This window comes from Cannabis sativa, chromosome 5 (assembly GCF_029168945.1).
Source record: "Cannabis sativa cultivar Pink pepper isolate KNU-18-1 chromosome 5, ASM2916894v1, whole genome shotgun sequence".
Taxonomy (NCBI): Eukaryota; Viridiplantae; Streptophyta; class Magnoliopsida; order Rosales; family Cannabaceae; genus Cannabis; species Cannabis sativa.
The window spans coordinates 23,844,079-23,857,286 of NC_083605.1; the positions used below are offsets into that span (position 1 = coordinate 23,844,079).

The 13,208-nt window shown below is 37.1% G+C and overlaps 1 protein-coding gene across 1 annotated transcript; it reads right to left on the reverse strand.

Moving 5' to 3' along the window:
• Nucleotides 1-7,107: 7,107 nt before the first annotated feature.
• LOC115702056 (NADH dehydrogenase [ubiquinone] 1 alpha subcomplex subunit 1) lies at nt 7,108-11,695 on the reverse strand. Its single transcript, XM_030629507.2, has 3 exons — nt 11,499-11,695; nt 11,230-11,343; nt 7,108-7,349 (listed from the first exon to the last, which is right to left on the reverse strand). The coding sequence occupies exons 1-2, from the start codon at nt 11,604-11,606 to the stop codon at nt 11,248-11,250; spliced, it is 204 nt and encodes a 67-aa protein (XP_030485367.1). The 5' UTR covers nt 11,607-11,695; the 3' UTR covers nt 7,108-7,349; nt 11,230-11,247.
• Between the last annotated feature and the right edge of the window lie 1,513 nt (nt 11,696-13,208).

Consider the following 13,208-nt stretch of genomic DNA (forward strand, 5'->3'; position numbering starts at 1 on the left):
AATTATGAAGGAAGAAGAAAGAGAAGAAGGTGGCGGCTAGGTATAGAGAGAGAAGGCTCAGGTTTTTCTCTGAAGGAAATCAGAAAGTTAAGTCTAAATTTCCTGAAGCCTTCACTATCTATTTATAGCATTCCACTAGGGTTAGGTTTGAATTATTTGGCATTAAAATAATGAAAATATCAGAGGTAAAACCCTACAAAAGTGGTCGGCCCTATACAGTATGGATTTGGGCCTCACTTTTTGCAATTTTGCAATTTTATCTTTTCTGGATCTAATTTTCTCAAAAACGCCAATTTTCTAATTCAACCATTTAAATGTCAATTCTAACTATTTAATAACTATAAATAATTATTAAATAATATTGTCATTTATCATATTTATTAATTGAACCATACAAAGTATCATAATTAACAAATATGCCCCTAAAACTCTTTTTTTACAATTTCGCCCTTACTTAGTGAAAAATTCACAAATAGACATAGTCTAATTTGAGAATTATAATTGATTAATCAAAACCAATTATATGAGTCTTACAAGCAATATTTTCTCAACTAGTGGGGGGACCATGGGTCTATATAACCGAGCTTCCAATAAGCAGATCAAGAATTTATAACCTAAATTCACTGACTTATTAATTCTTCGTTGAATCCACGCATAGAACTTAGAATTGCACTCTCAGTACATAGAATGCTCTATATGTTCCACCATATAGACACATCATTAGTTATCCATTGTTATAATCCTAATTTGATCAATGATCCTCTATATGAATGATCTACACTGTAAAGGGATTAGATTACCGTTACACCATACAATGTATTTTATCATTAAAACACTTAACCCCGTATAAATGATATTTCAGCTTGTGTGAAATGAGTACTCCACCATTTATTTTTCGTTTGGTCAAGCTCGAAGGAGATCATCCCTTACTTACTATTCGCTAGATAGAAGCTATAGATTCCATGCTTATGTTAGCGCTCCCACTCAATTGCACTACCGTGTTCCCAAAATGTACGTATCACCCTGACCTAAAAGTAGGCTTAACTAACAAATCAAAGAACACGAATAGCCTCTTGAGATTGAGCCTAATCATAACAGGATTAAGATCATTTGATCTAGGATCAACTAGGCGATATTGACTTGAATAGATATTACGGTAAGTTTAATAAATCTAAGTCAAAGTTCAATATCGGTCCCTTCCGATGCATACTCTCCATGCATCCAACCTGAGCTTTACTTTAACCAATGCTCTGGAAAGAACATAGCATTTCTCCAAATGCAAGTAAACTCTGTTGTAGATTATCATATCAGTAAGACCCTGTGTCTGATAAATCTAGGAAACTTTATTCAAATAGTCATGTTTACTTTCCAATATGTTGACAACACAATAAACAGGATCAAGTATGTGAAAAGGGTTTCAGATGAATTCATACATTATGTACAAATAATCATGAAATAAATCATGTGAACCATGCAACATTAAATGTTATTTCTGATCTATATTAATAAGTAAATCTGATTATATTGAAATGAGTTTTATTTAGGGCATAAAACCCAACAGGTACCCCCTTAAAGAGCATTCTGAGCTTTTAGTCTTCTACCAAGAACATACATGATTTTAGCTCCGTAGACATATGGTTGAACCATATAAAAAATCACATAGATTCGCCAATCCGATTGCACCATTGTATTTGTAGACCCAAATAAATGGCGAATACCAAGTCCCATCCCGTTCTAGACAATATTGAAGATATTTACGAAAATACCACTGCCTTACAAACTAAGCATCAGCATTCCACCAACATGCACCTCAACATGCACCACCACTTGACCACCACTTGGACAACTTTTGGGCATCACTTAGCTTGTAACGTGCCATCTTAGCACGCACATTACATTCTCCCCCACTTCAACATGTCGATGCCCTCATCGACAGACCGCGGGCAAATCTTCCTGATCTTGACTCCTAAGATTACTCTAAGCTTCTCCTGAATCCTAAGTCTGTGCTCGTCCCTCTACCTCCGTAGAACCACCCTCTTGGTGGCGATCTCCCTCGCCCACTCTTGGACTTGATCAAAGAACCTGTGCCACTGTCACTATTCAGAATCTCCCATGGAGTAGTGCCTCCACACTAGGATACTTCCCCCAACATGAACTCCCCTGAGTCCATCACAACGTCCCTCCAGTCAACCAAGTAGCCCTTGGAACACTAACCCTGAAGCTAACACATCCTCTGATAGTAGCTCACCCGCCAATTGTCCAATGCATACTCCTTTTGACAAGGACTAAGTATGGTACACCCCTGGGGGTGAGGTTCGCAAACTAACCGTACCCAACGGCACCTATAGAACACGCTTCTACTGAAGCCAAGGCCCTCTAGACAAGTCCCTTCGAAAACTTCACACCCCAACTCCATGGCGCACCATTCTCCTGATGGCAATCGAGCAAGACACTCCTATCGCATGATAAAATTTAGTGCATCCCACCTGGACGAGGCTCGCGAGCCAACTGCACCCAATGCAGCACCAAGTGCACTCTTGCACAAAATCTCTTCGCGAAGTTCACAACATTGGCCCTCCGGCCCTACCACACACCCACGACTTCATGAAAAAGGCCCCTCTGACCCACTGCATTCGTGCTCGTCTGAGCTTCCTCCACGCGGTCAATAATCTAACAATCACCCAAAACCACAAGTTTGCACTCTGGCTCCTGCTTGTGTCCACTCTCAAAACTATGTCATAAGTCTGTCTCCCAAAATCAACCATGAATCCTCTAATGACTCGCTAACTTTCGAAAAACTTGATAACACTCAATCTTACTCTTAAGACTTGAAGTCATCCCAATCCGCTATCTCCCATCGGCATATGCTATCTGAACCATTCGGCTTACAGTGTCCCATACAACACCAGTGTCCCCATAAACAAAAAACATGTCCATAACATGCCGCAAACTAGCTCAGTCTTGATACCTGCCTACGCCCTTGCATATTGTCTATCTGCAGCTTACAACAATCATGCAAGTTTTCGTACTGAACAACCCTTCTGTTGTAGTGTTTCCCTCTAGATTCACACACCAAAACTGAACAAGTACCCTAATTCTTCAAACATGTGAATTAGTGGGCTCCCCCACTTCAACTTGGGAAGAACTTCTCTCTTAGAGGAATACCCCTCAAGATATAGCTCGCAAGCTAATCGCTTACTCGCATACGGTCTCTCCATTCCCAAATGTCATTTTGATGAAAAAGTTGAACTAATGCCTCGGTCATTCTGACTCTTTACCCCTCGACATTTCAATGTTGCCTTAGTACCTTAGTCCTGCTGACTTTCACCTTAGGCCAACATTCCCATGGTGTTATCTTAGTACCTGAGTCCTACAAACTTTCACCCTAGATAATTGGCACAACCTGTGTCCTGAGTCTTCTTGACTTTACATCCTGAACAAAATCCATCTCCATGATACTCATCTCGATGCTTGTAATGAATTCCTAGTCTAATGAGTGAACCGTGAAGGTCTCTCCCCCACTTCTCTAAATGGTTATTGTTTATGCTCGTATAGCATAAAAATGATTCGGAGGGCCAAGTCTGTTGGCGTCCTCGACAACATGCCCACACGCAAATGCCTGACCGCCCAACTCTTCATGCACACCATGCCATCTCAAAGTGCATCCCGCAGGATGTGACTCTCGAGTCAACTATCTCATATAGTACCCCCATCGATTTCCATATGCATGCAATGTCTGCTCAATCATCCAACTGATTCATACTTGCATCACGCCCTTCTAGCTCCCACGATGTACTAAGTTCTAATGATGCTGCCCTCTGGCCTCCATGCAAACTCTAGCACCCTTCTTGACCTTCGCAGGCAAACATAACTTCAAAGTCTCACTGGCACGACCCTCTGGCGTCCACACAAACTCTAGTGCCATCTACACGCTTGCGCTCGGTCTTTTCAGCCTTGCTGGCTTCTTTGATGCATTCATTCCACAACTTCGAATCCCTGTCAATGCCTTTGTGTGACTTACGCCCAATGGCGCTTTAACAAGCCAACACATTCCACTCAACTGTCTCGGCGCTTCCATCTGGATCAAATAAAAGTCACATGCGAATACTTCCAAGTACAACCATCCTCTGACAATTGCGGCCTCTCCCTCCTTGGTTTCCATGTGTGTCCCTCTTGACACACCCATGTAGCAACTGAAGCATTCCATGTCTATCTCTCTTTGAACCATCTCGGTCATCAACTCTCGACCACTGTCGTGACTAACAAGAATCTGGCGGCCCCTGCACTACTTCAACAACCCTGCCAACAAGCTTCCTTTTCAACAAAAGCGCCTCCTGCGGCTTACGATGTCACTCAGGCAAACTCGGCCCAATGTACCAAGCATACAGTATGGACTGCCCAATGAATTTCAACCACTTTGTTGCGCCTTTCTACAATTGCACGTGGTAGTTGTCTTTCTAGCATCTTTGAACTTAACTCGAAGCAACCATCATTGTCTCCTCTCTAGGATGTCCAGTATTCCCATGAAGAAAAACAACCTCGTCTTAACTCCATCTCAGTCTAGTGATCCCCTTTAAAAGACTAACTGGCTCAACGACATCTTGTTCCAACATTCGGACCATCTCGATCCGTCCACACGCCTACATCCTTTCTAGGATTGGCCAACCAGGTTCACCTCCCACTGAGATGAACTTGGCTCTGATACCAACTGTCACGGGCTCACCTTTTCAGGCAGTGGAACACCCGTGCGGCACCTTGACTTCTCTAAGCCAGGTCAGCCTTCCAACCATCCGAGTAACACTCATTTTTCACGTGATCGTGTGCCTCATGCACACTTCCGTATCTCGAACAACTCCCGCCGTGTCATGCTTGCAAGCATCCATGAGTGCACCCATGCATCGAGGCTCTCTAGCCAAGATACTCGCACTGTCCATAGGTTCCCACTATGATAAGGCAAATCCCAACACCGACGCTCACCTTGTCACTCGTGACCAAGGTAGTATGTGTGGCAAGATGCCAACACTAAGTCAATGTGCCAACGCTTCTATCATTCCCCATTCGATACTGTTTGAACAGTCTCCCTCGTTCCCCAAGGACTCCCATGCGTCCATGGACCAATCCTCAAGGCGTCATGCATCCACGCATGTTGGTAGGCCCTCAAGACAAACTGCCAAACTAGTTGCATACACTAGACCTCTGTCCGTTTCTAGCATGGTGCATCTGTCCCATGCGCATATGCAAACTAGCCCACGAATGACTATCCGTGTCATCTCGTGTTGAGACTCGTGGCCAAGGCACACCACAACGTCTCTTGGAGGTTTAGGCCACGTCCCATGCAAGAGACATACCGGCAAGCCAATGAAAACGTACCCGTTAACCTCTGGCAGCTTCTTAAACGCACTACCAGATTGGCCTGATAATATCCACGAGTACTCCAACTCATGGAGACATGAGTCCCCTCATGGTCCTCATATGCCCGTCCTACTAGCCCCGCTGACTAGTAGTAGCTTACTTAGCACCAAGGTGTCAGTTTGTGGTGGAGAGCTGACACCAGGGTACCCCCATTAAAGAGCATTCTCAGCTTTTAGCCTTCTACCAAGAACATGCATGATTTTGGCTCTATAAATATATGGTCGAACCATATACCAAATCACATAGATTCGCCAATCCAATTGCACCATTGTATTTGTAGACCCAAATAAATGGCGAATACCAAGTCCAGTCCCATTCCGAATAATATTGAAGATATTTACGAAAATACCACTGCCTTACAAACTAAGCATCAGCATGCCACCAGCATGCACCACCACTTGACCACCACTTAATCAACTTGTGGGCATCACTTAGCTTGTAACGTGTCATCTTAGCACACATGTTACACCACGCGTGGGTGCTGCTACAGTAGACAGGAATGTAAGATGGACGAATTTGGACAAAAAAAATATATCCCTTTTTACGGTATGCGCACTACCATATCCTGACATAGGAGACAAGATCTAATTTAGTGGGACTAGGTGTCAAAAGGCAACCACGTCACCCTATAAGGGCTTCCAGATGCACCTCTTGGACTTCATGTCTGGATGTGCCTCAATTATTGTCTGGAGGATTTTCTTTACTCTATCTCCTAGAAGACTAGATGGGCTTTTGGGAATGGAATAATCATGTCTTTGGAGGCTCGGCTCTTGGAGTTTAGAAGAGCTCAGGTCTATCTTTTCGACTTGGACTTGGTCTGGAATTATGCAAGCCAGTCATACTTTGAGGATGCCACGTGAAGCTAACATAACAATTAGGTAATTGATTTTTATTTATTTTTTATTTTTGAAAACAATTATCAATATTATTGAAAGATTAATACTAAATGAACAAAAAAAAACATCTAGCCAATAAATATGAAGTAATTAACTTTAAAATAAAAAGTAATTTTTTTTTTTGACAGAATAAATATTAATAAACTGTCTGTTAAGAAAATAAGAATTAGTTATTTATGGATTAAATATTAAATTGGTGTTATTATTAATATTATTACGCATTTAGGGATTTTTTTTTTTAAAAAAAAAAAAGGAAGTTAACATATTTTTTTTTTTTGATTGAAAAATAAACATAAGTTCGTTGGAATAGTTCAACATGTTTTTAAAAAATAATTATATACATAAAAAAAATATTCAGTTAAAATTTAATATCATCTTATTACTCAATTACTATTAAACAAAATACAAATAAAAAATTTAATATGATTTGAAATTTTCATAAACAAAGCACAATTTATTTCCTAATTTGATTAAAAATTGGAAGTCAAAAAATCACAAACACGCGTAAATTATCCATAGACATCACCCAACAACAAACAGCATATGCATCTGTGTTCATATCGCCAAAACTTACACAATTATTCTTTCGTGACCGTAAAACTTAAGCCTCCATTGAGGCAAACTCAGTGGTAAGGAAGGGGTAAGATAGAGGAAAGTGCAAGGGTTCGAATCCAAACCCCTTGATTATTAGTAAAAGGTAAACCCAGAAAGCTTCTTCCATATGAAATGTAATTTGTCCTCAAAACCCAATCAAGTGATACATACTCTTTTCAACCTTTGGTAACAGCCATAGGACCCATTTTGAAACTACAACTTCAATTGATTAAAAAAAAACCATGTCCAGAACGGGCAGCAGATACAAAGATATCGAAATAAAACAAAGCTCCAACATAAATGAGCGCAAGGAAAACGTGATTTTCCCAGAGGCAGTATGAATAAATTCACATACATCGACAAAAGTAAAACATTATATCTGAGACTTCCTACAAGGATTCTTCATGATTACTTTATTACTACTTAGGATTCCAGCAACAAAGATTCCTGCAAAACAGACCGTGACACCAGAAATTCCTTAATCAAATTATTAAAAATAAATTTTAAATTCAAACAGAAAACTTAATCTGCAGAAGAATAAATTTAAAATATTACAATTTCCAAACAAGTGGAAGTACTGAACTAAAAAGCAAACTAAGCAAGGAAGAAAATGTAGATAGAGAAAACAAGAAACTGGCAGACCCAAAAATAAATCATTTTGGACGCACAACTAGGCAGGACAGTGGAAAAAGAACAGAAAGGGACATGAGAATGAAACAGAAAAGCACAAGGGAAAGAAAAGAAAATATTTGTTAAAACTAAAGAAGAAGAATTACATATTATTTCATAAATACATTAATGAATATGATCTGATACTACTTAGTTATAATTTTTTTCTTATCGAAATAACCTCAGCCCCCATACATCTGAAACAACATTATGCTGGAGCCAGGATTTAAAAGTTAAGCACCATCAAAAGGTGCAATTATCATACTTTTCTGCCGTACCACTTTCAAAACTGCTTCTCTTGTTTAGAGTGTGAGAGGTCATTTTGCAAAGATTTATCAAAACTAGGCCAAAGACTTGAAAAAAGAGGCCATTTTCCCAAGGAACCCATACCTCTAAAAAAAATTGTTTTTACTAGCTACTATGGTTGCAAAGACTCAGTCACATACAGCTGAAAAACCATTATGTTGGAGCCAGGATTCAAGTTAAGCACCATCAAAAGGTGCAATTAGCATTTTTTTTTGTACCACCTTCAAAACTGCTTCTCGTCTACCATGTTTCTAAGATGATCTTATATTTACAAGCTGTATTATGGTTGCAAACACTCACCTCACATCAGTATTTAGCATATGAAAAAGTACCAGTCTATCAAAGATAACTCACAACATCTAATTAAACCTTGAGAATATCACATTGAATGAAACATCATTCGATAAGATTAAAGCAACCCCAAGGGGTTGGGCTAGTGGCCTCGGAGAAGGACAGGATGTGTAGTTAGGCATCCCACCTTCACTTCCACTTAACATTGAAATTCTTGGCGGTACTGGAGCAAACTCCCAGTCAAGTAACAAGGAGCCCCCAACACTTGTTAAGGCACCCTCAAACTAACGCAAACACACCAGTTATGAAAGAAAAATGTAAGCAATAGAAAACCGTAACTTTTATGTGTTAAACCCGGGACAGAAGTCCGAGCCTTAGTCCAGGCAAAAATGAAACGGTCAACTCCTGTAAATATGATTATTAGACATAATAACAAACTCGTGCAATGTAGCTAACTATGTTGTTTAGTTGTATAGATACATATATACACTCATATATATTGAAAGAAAAAAAAAACAAGAATTATATTAACCTAGGAAAGAAAATAGAAGGTTTAAAGACAATACGGTATTTAACTACAAAAGAAGATGATATGGGCTCATATTATATTACATCCAAAAATTTCAATCTCTAAGTAGATCAGAAAGAGAAAAAAAGAGTAAATTATGGCAAAACCCCAAAAATTTTAACTTCACTAATAATTAACCCCCAAAACCCAAATTTTAGCGAGAAAACCCCCAAAACTCATGTTCTGTTAGCAATTAGGAATTTTCATCCATCTTTTGCAGTTAAGGGCCACATTGGCTATCCATGTGTACACAGGTATTGTCCACAATGGAAATGTTGTACACGTGAAAAAATTTAATTGGCCCGCGTAAATAAATATTTAAAAATAAAATATATATATAATTAGTTGAAAATTAAAATTTTAATTAATAAATAAAAGAATTCAATTCAAAACTTATAAAGAAAACCGTAAAAGTTAGAAACCTTAAATTAGACATTTCTCATTTCAAAACCAGTTAAAAAGAAACATAACAATTAGCAATATAATTCCCAGAACCACTTAGATATATTTTCAACACAAATTATATATATTTTTTAATCTAAATTTTATATTTAAATTATGTATTTACGGGGCCAATTAAATTGTGTCACATGTACACTGTGTCCAAATGGACAATACCTTGTGTACACATGGATAGCCAACGTGGCACTTAACTGCAAAAGATGAATAGAAATAGCTAAATGCTAACAGGATATAAGTTTTGAGGGGTTTTACCACCAAAATTTGAGTTTTGGAAGTTAATTGCTAGTGAGGCAAGAGTTTTTGGAGTTTTGCCGTAAATTACTCGAGAAAAAAACATTGTTGAAAAGATCCCTGGTCTTAAAAAACCAAACAGCTACACTGCACCGAAATTTTAATTTTCTTCAAAATTTGTAACCATTGAATTTCTATGCCATAGAAGATCCTCTTATTTCAGTCTATCAAAGAGCCATCATGTTGGCTAGTTTTCTATTGATGCTTATACTTAGCCAAATCTCAGCAAGAATGTGGTTGTTTAGTTTTTCTCATATACAATAATATACATATAACTTTAACACTGGACACCGGTATGTGGTTTGTTTCCTTCTCCAATTGCAGAAATAAAAATTTAACATTCCATTACCATGCATTTCTTTCAGTAATCAGTTTTATCAAAGAAGAATTGAGGTTATGTTACTCAAGAAGGTACAGAAATTTGTCAAGAAGTTGTATGCTTGGCTTGTTCATGCTAGAAATTCCACTCCTTCCAATTCAAACAAAACAAAGGTATAGAACAAAGATATCACAAACATTTTGTAGATTTCTTTTAGATTTAGGGAATGCCTTTAAAAATTTTATGGATTGAGCATGAATAGAGGACTTTTCATTAAAAATAAAGGAAAAGGAGGGGGGGTTTTATTTTGAACTTGAGGTCAAGTTCTTTGCGACCAAAGCACAAAGAGGTGAATGAAGATGAACAATGACTAATTAAAACTAGAGATGAGCAAATGATAATGGCAGTGAATGCTTTGAGTTGATGAACAATAATATCTTTTTTCAGGAATCGACTAGTTGATTTGTCAATCTAATTTCTGTTTAGAATTTTATTCTTTAAGTCATCTACATCTCATTTAATAAAAAAGAAAGAAAGAAAGCCTTCTGCATCAACTTTTCGAACAGTGTACCTATTTTGCAGAGACCAAAAGACTCGCTCTTGCATAGTAATAGCATAGATCTTGTTGCAAGATTAAAGTAAAAAAAAATTGATGGTCTTTTAGTTGGAATTGAGTCTGAGCCAGGAATTAAAATGATTTTAAGTTATTTAAAAGTTTCATTGCAGCAAAAATCAATAATAATAATGTGGATCAATGACCAATTGAGAAAAAAACTATACTAATGAAGAAAAATTATTAAGAAGAAGACGAATAAAGTAGGTTGTTGTTGGAATTGGGTCTTAACTCTTAAGCATATGATGAGTAAAAAAATTATGTAGCTATTACTGTTTGCAACTTCCCTACAATCTCCATTGAGAAACACAGAGCTAATCAGTAGCCTGGAAAATAAATTAACAAGTGACTTCTATAATTCTTGTAAATTATACATTGTGTTTTCTAAAATATCTTGTATGCAGAGTTTTGATTACATTGATCTAGGTATAGGTTTGTGCATGTGTAAGAGTAAAGGAAGGCAGTCTTGAAATTATTGCCATAATTAAGCATTAGCAGACCTCTCTTTTACTAATGAATCCCCTCTCGGGATTTCGATATAATTGGTAAACGACATAATTGTACTTTACAAACCAATCAAGCTATTTCATGTAACTTGGTCAGAAGCATTAGGAGTCCAATCACACGTTTCCAATAGTAGAAAAGAATCCGACATTTCATTGTGTTGATAGAATAATCAAGGTGTTTTTGCATAGATATCCCTCTCGTCAAAATACTATATTTATTAAGAAAATACTTGCCATCAACAATTTCAAAGTAATTTTTGCACACATCAAGAAAATTCATAATTATTCGAAAAAGAGGGTACCGGAAAAGAAGAGATCTCTTATTGGGGAGCATCGGCAGCATACAACTTCTCAACGAGCTTCTTGTCCCTTCTTTCCATGGCAACGTCCCACATGTCGTTGCCGATGTGCTTCGGCTGCACATAAAATAAATTAAAAATAAACAGATGAAATTATTAGAAGAAAATTGCACATGCTGAATGGACCAACAAAATTAAATGGGCAAGGAAGAAAGTCTGGATCTAAACCCTAATTGAGGGGAAAAAAAGAAGAAGAAGATTGGATAGGTTACTCTGCCATGTGCAGCTTTGTGGATGTAATACTGAGCATTTCCCATGACACAAAGCATTCCTGCTATGATTCCCAGCGGCAGAACGGCTTCTAACCACACCAGCGACATTTTCTTCTCCTTCCTTCTCTTTCTCTTCTCTCCCTCTCTCTGTCTTCGCCTTTTCTTATTCTTATACTATTTTGTACTACTCTCCTTAATTTCGTTTTAAATTTATATTTACTGGGATTATTATATATAAAAAATTATTTAAATATTTAATGTTTTGTTTCCTTTTTTTTATTAACTAATATTTACTTAATGATTTTAAAGAAAAAAAATGACAATTTTATTAATCAATTAGCTTTAATCATAATAATTGATAAAACATTAATAGGAGCAGAGCTTTTATTGATAATACGATCTGAATAGATACAAGAGTTGTGAGTAACACAGTGAGTTATCTTGTTTACATAACGTTTAACAAAAATTAAATTAGCAGACTTCAAAAAATCTAATAAACCCCTACACTCTTGAACCACCTGACCAAACAAAGATGGTATGTGAATGACACTATGCACAACTTGAACAACCACTAAGTAATTTGTCTCAAGTTGAACATCAAGCCACCCTTCTTTTTTTATCCAACCAAAGGCCTCTTTGATTCCAATGACCTCCACAGAAGAAGCCTTAGCTCGCCCATGAAAACTCATTGAAAAGCCTTCCAAAAGAGTGCCAGAGCTATCATAAGCTACTACTCCCACACCAAACTTTCCTTTTGACTCAAAATTAACCTTAATCTTATTCACATCCAGTTTAGTCTGGTGCTCAAGTCTATTATCCCACTCCATCACGTGAGACAACGACCCCTTTCTATTATTATTAGTTTTTATGGTTCATATCAGAGTAGAAAGCAGAAGTGAGGTTTTATAAAATATTTTAGATGAATCTAATATGAACTATAATCCCCAAGATCTCAACATGATTACATAAATTAAATCTAAACTACATGTAAGAGAATTTTACCTCTTGATGCCTATCAGGGTATCCTCAATTCTTTTCGTATATATTATCGATCATCCAATCCAAAGGCAATATGTGTTGCGCTTTGTGCCCTAAATAAAACTCTATTTCAATGTAATCTTCTATATTCATTTATCAAGAAACAGATTTATTTTCATTACTTTTTTATTGTGTTATTTGGTTCATGTGATCATTTATTTATTTATTTGATTTATAAATTCATCCAAATCCTTATTACATTGATATTCTTGTTTATTGTGTTGTCAACACAGTTGAAAACAATCAAGATTGTGTGATTAAATGTATTCCTACGATTTATCAGTACACAGAGTTTAACTGATAGGATAATCTACAATGTATTTTACTTGCACCTTAGATAATTGATATGTCTTTTCCAGGGCATTGGTTAAAGTAATCTTGGGTTGGATGTATGGAATATGCATCGGAAGGGACCGATATTGAACTTGGATCAGATGCAATAAACTTATTGTAATATTTATTCAATTCAATATCACTTAGTTGATCTTAGATCAAATGCTCACAATCCTGAGATGGTTAGGTTCTAGTTCAGTTTTATTATTTATGTTCTTCAATCTGTTCGTTAAAATCGACCAATAGATCTTCTCGTGGGATATAGATTAAGGACATGGTAGTTCAATTGAGTGGGAGCGCTAATCATAGATACAGAATTTATAGCTTCTATCTGGACAT

Excerpts from the sequence above, each read along its gene's own strand:
- LOC115702056 (XM_030629507.2), bottom strand. The coding sequence starts at position 11,606 with ATGTCGCTGGTGTGGTTAGAAGCCGTTCTGCCGCTGGGAATCATAGCA. Across the intron at positions 11,344-11,498 it reads ACAAAGCTGCACATGGCAGA|CCGAAGCACATCGGCAACGA; the intron begins GTAACCTATCCA and ends TTTTATGTGCAG.